The 16,382-nt window shown below is 28.2% G+C and overlaps 1 protein-coding gene across 1 annotated transcript; it reads right to left on the reverse strand.

The window, feature by feature from the left end:
* Positions 1–8,534: 8,534 nt before the first annotated feature.
* On the reverse strand, positions 8,535–9,985 carry LOC125848161 (mitogen-activated protein kinase kinase kinase 20-like). Its single transcript, XM_049527979.1, has one exon. It carries the CDS (start codon positions 9,907–9,909, stop codon positions 8,833–8,835), a length of 1,077 nt encoding a protein of 358 aa, XP_049383936.1. The 5' UTR covers positions 9,910–9,985; the 3' UTR covers positions 8,535–8,832.
* Positions 9,986–16,382: the final 6,397 nt, after the last annotated feature.

The following is a 16,382-nucleotide window of genomic DNA, read 5'->3' on the forward strand; positions in this document are numbered from 1 at the left end:
TATTTATACTTTTTTTATTTCTACATGTTTTGGTTCATTCAATTGAGATTTGTACTGCTAGTAATGAGTCCTTCCGTATGTATGATTTGCGTGCTCTTCTTATTGTACTGGTAAATATTTTTCATTAAATTAATCGGACACATTAAATCGATGAATACAAATAGTAATTAAAATAATACTTATGTATTTTTACTTTAATTTTTAATAACCTTTAACGTTAAATTGCTCAATTTAATATAAATACCAAGTACAAAAAGTCAATTTTAATGACAATCTCATTATTGATAGTCATTTTGAGTTTGCTTTTTCTTTCTTTTTTTGGGTAAATCATTTTGAGTTTGCTTACAACCCCTTGGACTTGAAAAGAGATCATATAAGAGAAAAATTCTATATAAATAAAATTTGATTCATAGTTTTTTATTTATCAAAAATAGAAGATTTTTTTATTTTATTTTTTTTAAAAAAAACGTATATAAGAGAGGTACAGGCTGCAGCCTATTTTGGAGCATCTACTTTCCTAATTTTCGTCAATTTTTTTTCTCTTCTATCCAAAAAGACTTTGTAACAAACTAAGGTTTGTATTGATCATTAAACAACTTGTTACAAGCTGATCAAAGTAAAAAAGGAAAATAGAAAAGGGAGATTCCAGACTACTATTACAAAATAGGTAATTAAAAGAAAATGACATAACTAATAGCATAACTCTAATGAGATAATTCATCCTCTAAATATTGGCATCTTTAGTGCACATGCTCATTCCTTTTAACCGGATCCCAAACGTAATTTGATAGTATATCAATTAGGTCCTGCATTGTGGCTAGATTCATAACAGTCTTCTTCCCCAATTTTCTCCGCAAACAATTTGGATGCTAGAAGAACCACTTGCATTCAATGTGATTGGCAATTGCAATCTCAACCACATTATCCGAATCGGACGGATCTTTTCCGGTTTAACAACCACCCTCAATCAATAGGTAGGTAGAAAGTTTGCAGGGGTCCTGCTGTTGTTTGGTGAAGGGATAAAATTTGGATTTCCCGTTGGAAAGAGTTTTAATGCCGATAAGTGATTCTTGCTTTAACTATTCAAAATAGGTTGAAGGATCAAGTCATATAGAAGGATAAGTGAAAATAATATCGTGAAGAGAGGTGGATAAAAAAAATAATATGTGGTGGTAAATTTTGGCAGAGGTGGGGAAATAATGTTATTACTCAAATCAAGGATAGATAGTATTTCCAATATGTATACAATTGTGACTAAATTTTGTATAAATTTGATGTAGCTAAATATCTTAAATTTTAGATTCGAGCTTCATTCAATGTTTCTGTCCACTCAAAACGAAGTTCGTTGGTAGCTAATCAATTTTTTAACTTAAACTTCAGGCTACTTTAGTGATGATAATTAATTTTTTTCAACTTCTTGAAAAAAACTTAAAATCGAAAACGAATAATATGAAATTATAGAAAAGCAACAATAATAACAGATCATGTTTGTAACTTGTAAGATTATTTGGGTAGAGGGAATTGCGATTGAGATCATTTTAGAGAGAGAAAGATTTTCATCTAAATCTAATTAGCATTTCCTTCTTTAGATTTATTTCAAAATGTAGTTATGATACCTAGAATTAAGCCTAAAATCGTGGGTTTAGAAAGATTTAAATCTACTACATATTATAAAATCTTGCTATATACCTATAAATTTAATAATATAGGATCTTATTATTTTACGTGGGGTGATTTTCTCTTAGTGGTACTAATATAATCCTTCTTTTTCAACTAATGGCCTAATTTCGATTTGTACGGCTACTCAGAAGTTGGAAATATACACCAAGCATTAGGCCAAGGCCCATAATATGACAATCCAAAATATTGGCCCACTATTGAAATGTGGAAAGAGATAGTGGGCCTAAAGTATTTAGGAACGTTTATTGCAAGTAATAAGCCAGAAAATGCAGCAAAGGGATCATTCGTACAAATATTCCTATTTTTGGGATCGTCTTTTCATTTTTACTATTTTAATTTTTGCCCTTCATTTTTCAATCAAGTGGTCCAAAAAAATACAGACATTACTACATTAGTACTGCAATATAGACATGCATATATGTGTCTTGGTTTGAATAAGGACCTAAATACTTCAATTCGTCTAAAAATAATTGAACAACACAAGCAAGTCATATGCTAATACTTGTTAACAATTTAACAAGCTTAATAGAATGAAGACAATATCAAATCATATTAGTCTTGATATAATTTGAGAACAACAGAACAATATTGATCATACTTGCCAATGTGTGAACTTGTGAAAGATATGTAGAATAAAGTCGTTGATCCACTCAGTATGACTTGCAAACAAGGCAAGTGTTGTGAACGCCGATAGGTCAGAGGCTGGCCAAGCTGTTGGGCCTGAGACTAAACCACAAAGAGGTCCAAGAATTAGGCAGCCCAATAATAGATTTGCTTGGGATCCAGGTTGAGTAGAGTTTAAATGATTTTTGTGTACGGTTATGGAGGATTATGCGTATTATGAAGAAATTGTCTTTTCCTCTCATCTTCTTTCTAGAGTCTTAACTTCTCATCCCCATTCTTATATCTATCTTTAGTTGATTGTTATCTCAATATTTCTCTTTGTAATTCAAGTATTGTTATTATAACTAGTATACGTGCCCGCGTGTTGCGTGGATGATTTAAAATGTAATAATTTTATAATTAAAAATAATTAATAAAATATATTATGCACTTAATAATATATTTAATTTTTTATAATAATAATATAATAATAATAATACAAATCATTAACTTATTTATTTGAGCACATTGAATTAATATTATTAGTACACAATTTATTTTAACTATAACTATATCAGCTACGCTTTTAGTTTTATAATATATCAGGTATTCTTTGTAAGGATACTATTAATTTTATGATCATCTTATCTTTGATCAAATATCAAATACTTCAAATATTTTTATTTGTTTGTACTTTATTCATATCGTTTGAATAAAAAAGTATGTTAGTAATTTATTAATTCTAACATTTCATAAGAAATATTTGATATCATAAGATTAGATGGTATGTTGATACATTTTCTATATATATTTTATTGAAAATCAAAAGATTTTACAATATTTTTTTTCCGTATTAAATTTGTGCTACAATATGATAGAAAATTGATTTAAGGTAAAAATAATCTTAATAAATACAACCCCAGTAAAAGTAATTTTTTTTTAAAAAGAAGTAACCGAATATAAAGGTAAAACTGACATATTGTTGAGATTGTCAGTTTTTAGAAAAATTAATTTTAAATAAATTAAAAAGAAACAATAGTTGAGGTAATTTTAAAAATAGTTTTTTCTTTTGGATATTTATAAAAATGGTTGATTATTATTTTTAATGTTTTAAATATTTTATTCTATGTTTAGTTTTATTATATTTGTCATTGTTTTTATTAACTAAAAAGTAAAAAGATAACAGCATTAATATCTTTATTTTGAGTTGATATTATTTCAAATTGTGTGTGCAGTTATCTCCTAGACAAATTTAATGAAGATATGGTTATTATAACTTGAAATTGTTTAAATTATTTATTTTTAAAATTAGGATTTAATTATCAGTTTTTTATTTTAAAAAAAGAAATTAAAATGCTCAACTTTCACAGTTAATAGGATTTCATAATTCATGGCTAGTTGGTGAAAGTCTTTATGTCGTATTTTATTTTAATTGAAAATAATTTTCAAAATCATCTCCTAGCCAAATTTGATGAAAGTACAGTTATAACTACTTGGAACAACTCTTTTTTTAAAAAGAAAAAGAAAAAAAGACGAATTAAATTGCTAATATTTTTAGAATATAAAATAAATTTAAAACTATCAATTTTCATAGTACGGTTCCATAATTTGTGGATAGTTGGTGAAAGTCTTTACTCATCATTTTTTCACTTAAATTAATTTTCAAACTTATCACCTATCTAAATTTGCAACACAAATTTAAAACATATTTTTAAAAAAAAATTAAATACAAAATTATAACGTATTTTTAAAAAAATTAAAACTCCCAATTTTCATATTAATGGGATCCATAATTCATGGATAGCTAGTGAAAGTCTTTACTTAGCTTTTATGTTAATTTAAGTTAATTTTCATTCTTATATCCTAGCTATATTTGATGAAAATATGATTAGAATTACATGGAATTGATCATTTCTTGATTATTATTTAAAATAACGAATTTAAATTTTTGAATGTTTTAAAAATTAAAAGGAAATGTATTTATTTTTTAATTTGTTTTAAAAATATGTAATTTTTCGTAAATATTCCTCTTTCTTTAGATCTTTTAAAATTTGTCAAAATAAAATGTTTCTCCATAACTTAATGTAATTTTTAGAACTCAGAAACAAATCTTACACATTTAATACAAACTAACAAACAACAATTAAAAAAAAAAAACACATAAGAAAATCTATATTACCCACATAAAACTTTTGTGGGTAATAAATCTTATCTCTTTACATATTATAAAGAAAAGAAAGTTTATGCAAATTATATATTATACGATTTACAAATTATCACTTATATTTATGTTTTACTTTATGAATTTTCAACATAACATTGATATATTTACCTGGACATTTAAAGAACGAATGAAGTGTGATAGTCCGATAAATACAAATCATCACATTATGGTGATGAAATGAAACTATCAATGTTTATTCCTTTACCATTGCCAATATAATCTTGAAATGATCCAAAATGAAAAATGATGATGTACTTTGTTGTATTTCTTTTATCATTTCAGTCATTGTATGTTCCTTCTTGATCTTCTTTTTCTTCTTCTTGATCTCCCTCCTCATCTTAATATTTCTTTTGTTGTTCACTTTAATCTTCATTGTTGTAATATCGATAACATCAACGTCGTCGTCATTATCATTGTAGTCGTTGTTGAAATTGTTGTCATATTAACGTTTTCAACATCATCCGATAAATAAATAAATTGCAAGCAGATATATGTCAACTTTCATTTATATTAATATAGAGAGATAGTACTATTATCTTCATTTATATGTAAATTAAATATAGTTAAATACATTTATTAACATATGAAAAGATAAATTTGTGAAATAGTAAGAGTTTATTTAGAATTCTATAAACATGAGTTTCTAGTTTTAATTAAATTAATATTTTTTTTTCTTTTGAAAATATAATATCTTCAAATTCAAATACTTCTAATCTTTCAATTCAAAATTTCCATTATAGTTTCATCATTAACTGCATGTTAAAAAAAAATAAGATTAAAGAATTATAAATATGAAATATGCAGTAAGCAAAAAATCATAAATTATATGTAAATACATCAACACAGTTTGATTTTAAAACAAAACATAAGATGAAAAAAATTAAATTATTACATGCTTGACATAGTTATCAAATATAGTCTTAAAAGTGTTTCTCCTTCTACAACAACATATATTCATCACATAAATGGCTTGATCGTAACTTCATCAATTGATGATCTTCAACATCTAGAACTTCCAAAATAAAGTATAATTATTGATAATGTAAACCACATAAAACAAAAGAAAAAGATAATAATAAAAATAATAAAAATTACCTTTCCATGAATGGTAAGGATTATTATTGTTTTAAATTTCCTTTATTGAGATGCATTTTTTTTCTTGGAAAAACTAAAGAAAAGACTACCGTATTTAAATTTTGTGAGTTAATACGGTTGAGTTTTTTTGGAGAAGGAAGTTAAGTAAGTGGGTGAGGAATTTTAGGGATAATTATTTATAGTTGAAGTTTCTTTTTATTTTTTTTAAAAACAAAAAAAAAAGTTAAAAAAGAATAGATAATTAGATATGTTTAGATTTCTTTTCAATTTGTATATCGCTTAAATATGCTTTAGTGTTATTTAAACGGTAAGTTGCAAAATGTATGTTTTTTAAAAAAAAAATTGTTTTATATTGTTATTTATTTTTAAAGTTGAATTTAAATATTAAGTTCCAAAATAGATTTTTTTTAAAAGTAGTTTTATATTGTTATTTGTTTTTTAAATTGAATTTAAATGTTAAGTTTCAAAACGTTTTTTTTAAAAATGTTTTATATTGTTCTTTGTTTTTAATATTGAATTTATTATTTAAATTAACTAAAAATATCAGTTTTAAAACTAAAATTTAAGAATAATTGTGGTAATGACACGTGACATTTTTTTCTCTCCTATTATATATAGATAGATATATAGATAGATTATTATTATTATTATTATTATATTGTTATTATCATTATTATTATTATTATATTAAATTGTACTTCAATTTTAAAATTGTATTTCAAAAAGAAAAATTTTAAATTCAAATTTTAAAATAGTTTTCGTGGAAATTGATTCCTTTAAAATCCAAATTAAAAACAGTAACCTTTATTTCTTTTTGGTTAATTTAATATAGATAATTAAAATATTTTTAATTAATTTTTGAATTTTAAAATTGTTAAATTTGTTGTGATGTTGACATGTGTCATTCTAATTCTAATTATTGACATGTGTCTATATTTATTTATTTAATTATTGATTATTAAATATTTAAAAATATTTAAAATTCTGAAAATTTTGTGTTGTTGACATGTGTCATGTTTTCTTCTCCTTTTATATATAGATAGATTTGGTCATCAATATCCTTTTTTGTCCGTCCCTATTTACTTGTCCATATTTCCTTTTTTGGTTGTCCCTATTTAGTTGTCCATTTTGACAAATCAAGAAAGGACAACAAATTTTTTCCTATTATACCCTTATTTACACTTCTTGAAAATTGTAAAAGTGTATGTTGTTTCCCTCCAATTTATTTCACTTTAATTCAAATAAGTGGTTGTAATTTTGAAGTGAAAAGTTGTCATAAGGGTAAAATTGTAACTTCACTGTGCTAATCATTGTTGCCTTAATCTGTGTGTCATTTCTAAAGTGGACAACTAAAAAGGGACGGAGGGAGTAATGTTTATGTATATGTATTGAGAAATCGGGTTTGTTGCAGCAAGTTTGTCAATCGGCATGACCTGTGAACAGTTTAAAATAGCCGTAGTGAGGTTATTTTACACAAATTTCATAAACACAAGCAAGTGTTAATTAACTGCAAATAACCCCAAGTAAATTGAGCTCCAAAGAAGAATCAAAATGGTGCTTGAGGAATATTCTTTGGCCCATGTTCTTAAAGATTAAAATTGGGTAATTTAGTCAGAATAATGATGGAAAGTTATTTTATTATTGTTAGGCTATTTAGACTTTGAAAATCTGTGTAATAAATGTAAAATTGGGAACATGTAAAGATGCCTAATCAAGGGGGTTTCAAGTTGCAAAGATTCCTAGTCCAATTGTCGCACATCATTAAATATGAAAATTAACTAACTTTTTAACAGATAAATGTCAGATAAAACAACTGGAATTGTTTAAATTCAATCCTGACATATTGCAATTTGCAAATGCTTAGAAAGTTGCAAAGACATAGCAGCCACTTGCAACTGTAGATGGAGTAGCAAATAATTCATTCTAACCAACTATATTTGTATTCCTTTCTTCAAAATTGATTGCGCAAGTTGTCATTTCTTTATTCAGGAAATAAAAAGAAGAATATCCATTATCTTTTCTCACGTCACATGTCTTGCCTTTTCGAATAAGAATTGCATGGCTTCCCTTCCCTAATTGATATTGGAATTTTCAATAAGAAAATTTAGTAGATAAACAAATAAATAAATGTACAAGCGAAGTAGTTATTAAGAAAATAATTTCACAATATTAACCAGTTGCATTTTTTTAGCACCTCTAATCCAAGGGCTTAAATATTTTTGTCATAATTGAATGATCATATGAGATATCTGTTAGTAAACTATATGCATAGCGGAAGCATATCGAAATCATACTACTTACATGAATAATAGATAACCAATAACATTTATGCTAGAACACAAACTTACTGAAACTTAATTCAAGAATTACCTCTTGAAGCGTGAGTAGACAGGGGCGGACCCACATGGTGTACTCCGGGTGCTCGAGCACCCATTAACCTCGTCTCGGAATATATATATCTATGTAGAAATAAAAAAGTATTTGTATAAAATTAAGAGCACCCAATGATCAAATAATCTAACTAGTCCGTTGGTTCTTGGGTGAGTACTTAAGGCTCTTTTTGTGTTTGTTGAATCCAAGTTCGAATCTTATTTTTAACATGTCTTTTTTATATTTTTGATTCGAGCACCCACAATCTTAAGGATAGGAAGGATGTATCACGAATTTATTGATTGCAACTTATGCCGAAAGGTTTTTATCCGTTTATTAGTTGATCGAAACACTTTATACTACTACTGATTTTCGGCTATACAGAGCTAATGATTTTATGGAAAAAAATTGCAACTTGCAAAAGATAAACTGAATGATTGCGTATATTGATTCTATCGATCATTGTTGGCCCAAAATAAATAAATAAATAATAATAATAATAACTTCAACTCATCCACTGCCATTCTACAATTCCCATCTTTCCAAGTAACCAAGTTGTTTCATGACTTCATTCACTAAATATTGCTATTAAAGATTTTTTTAAAAAATGTACACTTTGTTTAGTACCAATCACTTGTCTTAATATTGAAAGTGATATCGTAGATCCTAATTACAACCTATATATGTACAATGAGCTTAATTTCTAATTACAGATAAAGAAGCTAAAAAAAAAAAAAAAATTAAAAATCAGAGCTGATAACAAAAAAATCTTTCAGTACTCTGAAAATCTAAATACTACTCTAGATTCTCTATTAATCAATTTTTAAAAATAAAGTTTGAATATTTAATAGAGATAGACATCACCGAATGCTGACCCAGTTATCATCAGCATCGGACCATTCAGATTGTTCATTCATTAATCCCCTTAATCTTTCAGCCGGTGATGTGGATAATGACCCACCGCTAAAATTGAGTAATTCTTGAATCGCCGGCGAGGGCAGAGATGTAATTTGATATGTTACTGATGATTCAGCGGAGTCGTCTGATATCCAATCTGGGAAATCGAATGGGCACCTTGGAGATGTTGAAGGGCTGCCACTGTTGCATCTTTCGTCATTCAATGTAACAGTGTCGTCTTCATCAGCAACAAAGGGGTGTTTTAGTAGCATCTTAGCCGTCCATCTCTTTTTTGGCTCTTTTACCAAGCATTTTTCAAGAAAATCTTTTCCTTCTTCCGATAACTTCGTCGGAAATTCAGGCAACTCATCACCAACTCCGATTCTCATCAATAGTTGGGTTAAATCTGAGTAACCCCAGACTGGAACTCCGGTTGCCATCTCATAAATCACGCACCCAAGTGCCCATATATCGGCGGGAGTGCCCTGTTCGCCGACTGTAACCATTTCCGGCGACATGTAAAGTGGGGTACCCCTCAATTCACTTCGCAATTTATCATCTTTTACTGATTCGGCACTCTTTGCCAACCCAAAATCAGCAATTTTGACTTGACCATCTTCGCCTATAAGAATGTTCTGCGGTTTAATATCGCAGTGAACATATTTACTCTTGTGAATATAGTGTAGCCCTTTCAATAAGGCCTTGGTGTATTTTCTAATTTCATTCTCCGGCAACTTACCATCACCGGAATTCTTGAGCTTTTCCGACAAGGCACCTCCTGAAGCATACTCCAACAAGACATTGTACAATTTTTCTCCTTTTTCGTATGTATAGCTGTCGCCAATACAGTGAATAATGTAAGGGCAAGAGTTAAGCTCATCCAAGATCATCTTCTCGTTAATGAGGGTAGCAGAAGAGGAAGCTGCAGATGACTTGACCACCATTAACGGAAGAATATGAGTGTTGTGGAATTTGGGTATTGCAAAATTGACTTTGCCAAAGCTACCATGGCCTACTGATTCACCTCGAACCCAATCCATTGATGTATTTTGAGTTGAAATTTTGGTATTTTTAGGCTTTCTGTTTGAAAAAGGAAAGGAGAGAACAGAGGAACGCGCAATTAATCGCGAACTTTACTTCACACAGGGCCAGGGGACTTCTATATATAGTGCGGGGGATTTTTTTATTTTTTATTTTTACTTTACAAAGTTAATTTCATATAACGAGTGAACCGTGACGAATGAATACATCATAGATTGATTTTTTTAATTAATTAATAGTTCAAGTTGTAGAGAGACAATTAACAGTAAAAATAATTTGTAAGATATTTCTTCTTCTTCTTTTCCTAAACTAAGGAGTTTCTTCTTAATATTACTAAGACAACTGACATTAACTTGGTCCATTGAATGGTTGGTTTTGAATTAATTATTTTTCGATCAATTTTAGTTGTTCTTTATTTTGAAAATAGATTTTTATTTTTGCTTATCATATGTTTTTTTTAAAAAAAATCTCCATATTTTATCCTTAGGTTTATTAATTATTTACTTTCTAAATTATTTTTTCAAAATTATACAGATTTATACAACGGTACATAAAATGCTTATGTACAACACTATCTGTAAGGCTAATAAGAATAGTGATAAAACTATTGTTAATATGATAACAACTGAATTTACTGATCAACTAAAAGGTTGGTAGGATAATTATTTAAACCAAAAGCAAAGGGATAAGATTCTCCAAGCGGTAAAGCAAGAAGGAGAACAGAATCTTACCCAGAATGTTGTGTATACCCTTGTTCTTAATATAATAGAACATTTCTCAGGAAGATGGTCTGATAATAGCGAGACCATAAGAACTTTGCTCCAAAACCTTAGATGCAAGACCATCACATCTTTTAGATTTTATAAAGATGTTTTTCTGAGATTTTATTAACCTCATCATAAATCTTTTCTTTACAACCTTCTTCTTCTTCTCCTGAAAAGTCATCCACCCCTAAAGGCTTCAACTTAAAATACGACAAAGTTAAAATGAACGTAGACGATTCACACATATATATATATATATATATATATTAAATTCACTGATTGAATCAATAGTTGAGAAAATCGGACCCACGAGGATTGGATGGTGATGGTTATGAAATCTCCTAAATGACCACTCTACCGTTAGTTATAATGTATATGTTTTTATAAAAGACAGAAATTAATAAAATTGACGATCACATTTTAAACATCTCTTCTCAACCAACAAAATACAAAAAAAGGAAAGAAAAAAAAAAGAACAAAAGGTCAGTTTTCAATCAGAGAATAAAGTGGACGGTTTCTGTCACGGTTAAATTGTGAATTGAATTTGAATCGTACAAAATTGTTTGTATAAACATAATGGCTAATTGAAAACTCTAAAGTCGCAGCGCCATTTTTTTGGCACTCTTCATAGGCCATAGCTCTTGTGGGCTCCTTTCTCATTTTACTATCATTTACAAATTTAAGTCATAATAAAAATTTCTTTTAACAATAATATATATAATAAAGAGTATAAAAGTCTTTATTAATATTAGTTTATTATTATTAGATTTAATATTGTTAGAAGTTTTTGAAATATTTATAAAGAGTGTTAATTTTCATTATAAATAATATTTAACGGTAATTAAATTATTATTTTTAATTAATTATCATTAAAGTTCATTTTTGGTGTAATAGTATTTCAAACACATTTGCATTTAATTTGATTATTTATGATAACAAAACAAACCTAATAATTATTAGTGGTATGCATAATTACCATTAGTTGTGAATCGTGATGTTCAAATTGTTGTATCCTAAATTATATGGTTATGATACTTTTATGACATGAAAAATAGTTTTTGTTCCTTTGCTACCTTGAGTGGAGAAACAAAATGACATTTATAATTTTGTTGAAATAATTCGATTTAACGTGCTCAAAAAAATAAAATAATAATTTTCTAAGTCTACTTTTTCTTTAATATTGACCGGTGTATTGCATGTCTTATACTAGTTAATGTGAATTGATAAATTTTGTCAAACATGTATACATGTTTTGGAGTTTGGACTTTAGGTTAATAAAACATTTTGTTTTGCATAATTTGTGAAGGAAAATTCGCTTATATCTAGATGAACGAGTTTGACGAAAGATCCACTTTGATTTTTAATAAAAATCAACCGGTAGTACATTATCGGCGTTCACACTAATCAATAGACATATTTGCATTATGTATTTTTTTTCACTAACCGCCATAGTTAATTGTACTTTACTAAATACATTAAGTTGAATTAGTTTGGAGTAAACAAGTTGTTGGAGGCATGAGATAATTAAAGGGCAAATTATATAAATTCTATTAGTTTAGGTCTTAATTATTAATTTTTTTGATTTTTGCGAGATACATGTATCTGTCGAACAGATTTTCTTAGTTAGAGGAGTAATTGATGATTTTCAAAATATATGGACAATTAATTATGGAAATTTAATGTATCTTAATTTGATGTATCCATTGTCAATATATAATGTATCCAAGTATCCAACAAACTAAACACTTAGATACATGAGTATCATACAAGTACATTCATATGTATCATAGAAGTATCTAGTATTTATTTTTATCTATTTATACGATCTAATATTAATGTCATGTATATATTTATATGATCTAATATTATTTCATGTATCTTTTATATGTATAATTTGATATATCAATTATCAATGATAATATTAAGATACATGATAGAAGACCATATACATATAACAAGACTCGGATATTTGGCAGAACAAATTGTGTCAAATACATGCGAAATTTCCAATAATAAGTAAAAATCCCCAATGTATTCATTAGATACATACACACTTAATAAGATACACTGATAAAAACTAGATACATATAATCGTATCTCAATAATGTATCAGATACATTAATAATGTGTCAAATACATGTGTAGATCTCTGCTTATTGAAAATTTTCGATTACGTTAGTGGCTGGTTAGGGCATCTCACCGCGGCGGTGTTTGCTTCACCTTTTGATTTATCGGTGTTGCTCACTACGCCTAGATCCGACGGAAGAAGTGACGCGAAGTTTCTTGGTTGATCCATAGTATACAAGGTATGCAACCTGTAACATCGTCAATGTCGAATTTGATAAATCTATTGGGCTTGAAATCTTTGCTTACACCAATTCCCATTGTCTCTACATGCGAGAGGTGTCTCCCCTTGGGGGCGGCGGGGGGGGGNGGGGGGGGGGGGGGGGGGGGGGGGGGGGATGATGGATTGGTTTGAGAAGGCTAAGAATTTGATGTGTGTTGACAAACGGTAGAACATCCATTTTAATGGAGTGTTTATTCTCAATAAATTTTGACTGATCAACGGACGAGGAAGTATTAGTGTTTGAGTTTTACCCTAACTCATACTCTCTGATAGAAAGATCTAATTTTGGAGTTTAAATGTAAAGATAATTAATCAATCCTAGTTATAAGTGATATGGATATTGATTGTATCTTCAATAATATATGGTTTAAAAATATTAAAAGTGGTAATGTATGTAATTGTTCAAAAATAAAGATAAAATTAGTATATACTACTCCCTCCGTCCACTTTTAATTTTCATGGTTTCCCTTTTTAGAGTCAAACGATAAGAACTTTGACTAACATTTTACGATGTATATTTCATCATATTAATACGCAAAAAATTGCAATTTATAGTACTTTTCGTATAATTTTTGAATATCTAATTTTTTTTGTTTAAAATATCGAATTAATATAATCTAATTTAACTTTGAAAATTAGTCAAATTAACTTTCAAAAAACATAACATGACAAATAAAAGTGGACGGATGGAGTATATGATAGTGATGTATAATTTATCCATAATGGGGGCAATTAAAAGCAAGATTCTGAAATATTGCCAAATTTTACGGAAATGATGAGGGAATGAAAAATAATAAATCGATGTTGTGCTAAACAATACGGAAGGAGATTAATTGGTTTTGGTGGAGTTGGTTATTGAAATTAGGAATAAGTTATGTATGGATGGACACACGCCATGTTTCATATGGAACACATAATTAGTGTACCACGCTTCCCACTATTTATGTTCTTTTTTTTCTTCACTTAATGATTAACAACTAGAAGATATTAAAGAATAATTAATTTGAGAATTAATTTTAAGATGAATTTATTTTATATTTGATTGTAATAATATTGTAGATAACTTATTCTGAAATTACAATGTTATTTTATCGTATATTCAAGGTGGAATAACAATTCTCGGATAACTAATTTCTTAATAGGATGTCCAAATTAAAACACTATTTATTTTGAAACGGAAAAAGTAATCGAAAGGTGAAAAAAAAGAAAAGAAAAAAGGTGAGTGATATTCCGCCGCAAAGCAGCAACGGCAGATTTTGGTAAAGCTTTGGTTGCCGGTGATTTCGGTTGCAAAAGATGTTTATAGGCACAGAATGCTAAGGATAAAGCCCTCATTTTGATTGCTTATAAATAAGGAGATAATAAAGGCAGCTTCTGCCTTCTACTTTACCCCTCATAATAATGCTTATTGCCCTTCGTTTTCGTGACACACACATGAAATGTTCATTCATTTGGTCTTACCATATTTGATTACATTGAGTAGAATTTGAAATCATAAAGTAAATTATCATCACCACTTGTTAAGTTGAAACACATTAAAATTCATAAAATATCTAGAGAGTGGTAGTGCCACTGCCAGTGTACATGAAAGTGTGACTATAGCCTAATAAAAATATGAGTCCACATCATTGGAATAAGTGCAGTGAACTGTAAGGATCACATGTTGGCATGTTCAACTGTATATGACGGCAACAGATAGTAATTGATTCTGCCTTACTATTGGTTATTTTATCAACTACGTACAAGGCTACTATTTTGCGGCTAAAACAACTTGCCTATAGCCTCGGGACCTTTTCCTTTTGCAATTTGCATTTCTGATGATTCTCATTATACCTAAGTTTTCTTAATTTAATTTCTATTCTACAACAATCTCATTTCTTTTTCATATGGTGTCCAGAGTCAATATTTGAGCTTCGACTAAGTCTTGATCACACATTGCAGGATCAATTTTTGAGTGACACTCCTAATAAAATTTTCTCCTTATCCTGAGATTAAATCTGAGATCTTTGGATTAGAATATTTGAATCGTACCACTACACTACAACTCATGTTGGTACCACCTAATTTATTTGAATGCCTGACCAAATTAACTGTTTTCAACTTTTTGAATTGGAGAGTATGTACACACATTTATAATTGTCTCTTTTACTAGACTCAAACAGCCCACAGGAATTAGATAAGGTAGTGAGAATCCCATCTTTCTTCGACTTTCTCAAATTTGAATACTTCAATACTACTACTCTTTTTTCAATAGATGATGGCCAGTTCAGATTAAATGAATACAATAATTGTGGCGTTATATTTGAAATTTTCAAAAATCTAGTTTGCACAATTGAAGATTTCCTAACTCGATCTTTTTACCCTTTCAAAAATATGGAAACTCTAAAAACTAGTTAACGTTGTATAAATTTTATAAAATATCCTATAGCTAGCTGGCCTTTTTTTTTTTTTTTCTTCTTTCGATTGAGAATGTGGGAATAGATCTTTATTGAAAATATATAAGACAAGAAAGGATCTTTTTTGTTAACATACAAAATTTTAAAGTTGACCCTACAAGGTAGGGATGGTGATGGTTAAGAAATCTTGGAAATGGATACTCTACCACTCATTTTATTTGTTCATAAAAATAAGCACGTCCCATATTCTTTTCAATTATTATTCACAATTACATTTTAAACAGCCCAATTAAAAAAATTCAAAAGAGATCTCAAATCAGACCCACACAGTGGTGAAAAGTTGCTATCATGGTTAAATTGTAAATTAAATTAAATCATTCCAAATTGTTGTTACATGCATTGCGGCTAATAGGTGAGTCCAAAAGTCACAGCATCTTTGACTCATATTTGTTCCCGCACACAAATTACAAGCTTTAGCATTCTCTCACTTTTATTACTATTGCTGCTATTGTGAGCTCATTTATTTCGTATCAAGTAAATTTTTAAAGTTTTTTTTATTGTTTAAGATAAATATTTGAATTTTTTTATATTTGTCCTTTCATTTGTTGAAGTTTTTATATTTTTTAAGAGATAATTACATTAACTACAAAGTTACTCCCTCCGTTTCTATTTATATGTCACCGTTTTAGATTTTAACTTCATTTAAAAATTAGGTAAGTTTACTATTGTACCTTTATTTAGTGTTCTTTTGAAATCATGTTTTCAATAAATTAACATAAGTTAATTTATTTTGATTAATTAAATTGATCAATTAACATGAATTAATCATTTAGTTTTTCTATGTTGGTCAAATTCATATTTTCAAAACTAATAACTCTCTATGGTAAAATAAGAAAAATAGTGTTATTTATGTATTGATTTTATGAAATGACAATAAGGATCATCTATTTTTAGTAAGTACGACA

Source organism: Solanum stenotomum, chromosome 12 (genome assembly GCF_019186545.1).
Source record: "Solanum stenotomum isolate F172 chromosome 12, ASM1918654v1, whole genome shotgun sequence".
Lineage (NCBI taxonomy): Eukaryota > Viridiplantae > Streptophyta > Magnoliopsida > Solanales > Solanaceae > Solanum > Solanum stenotomum.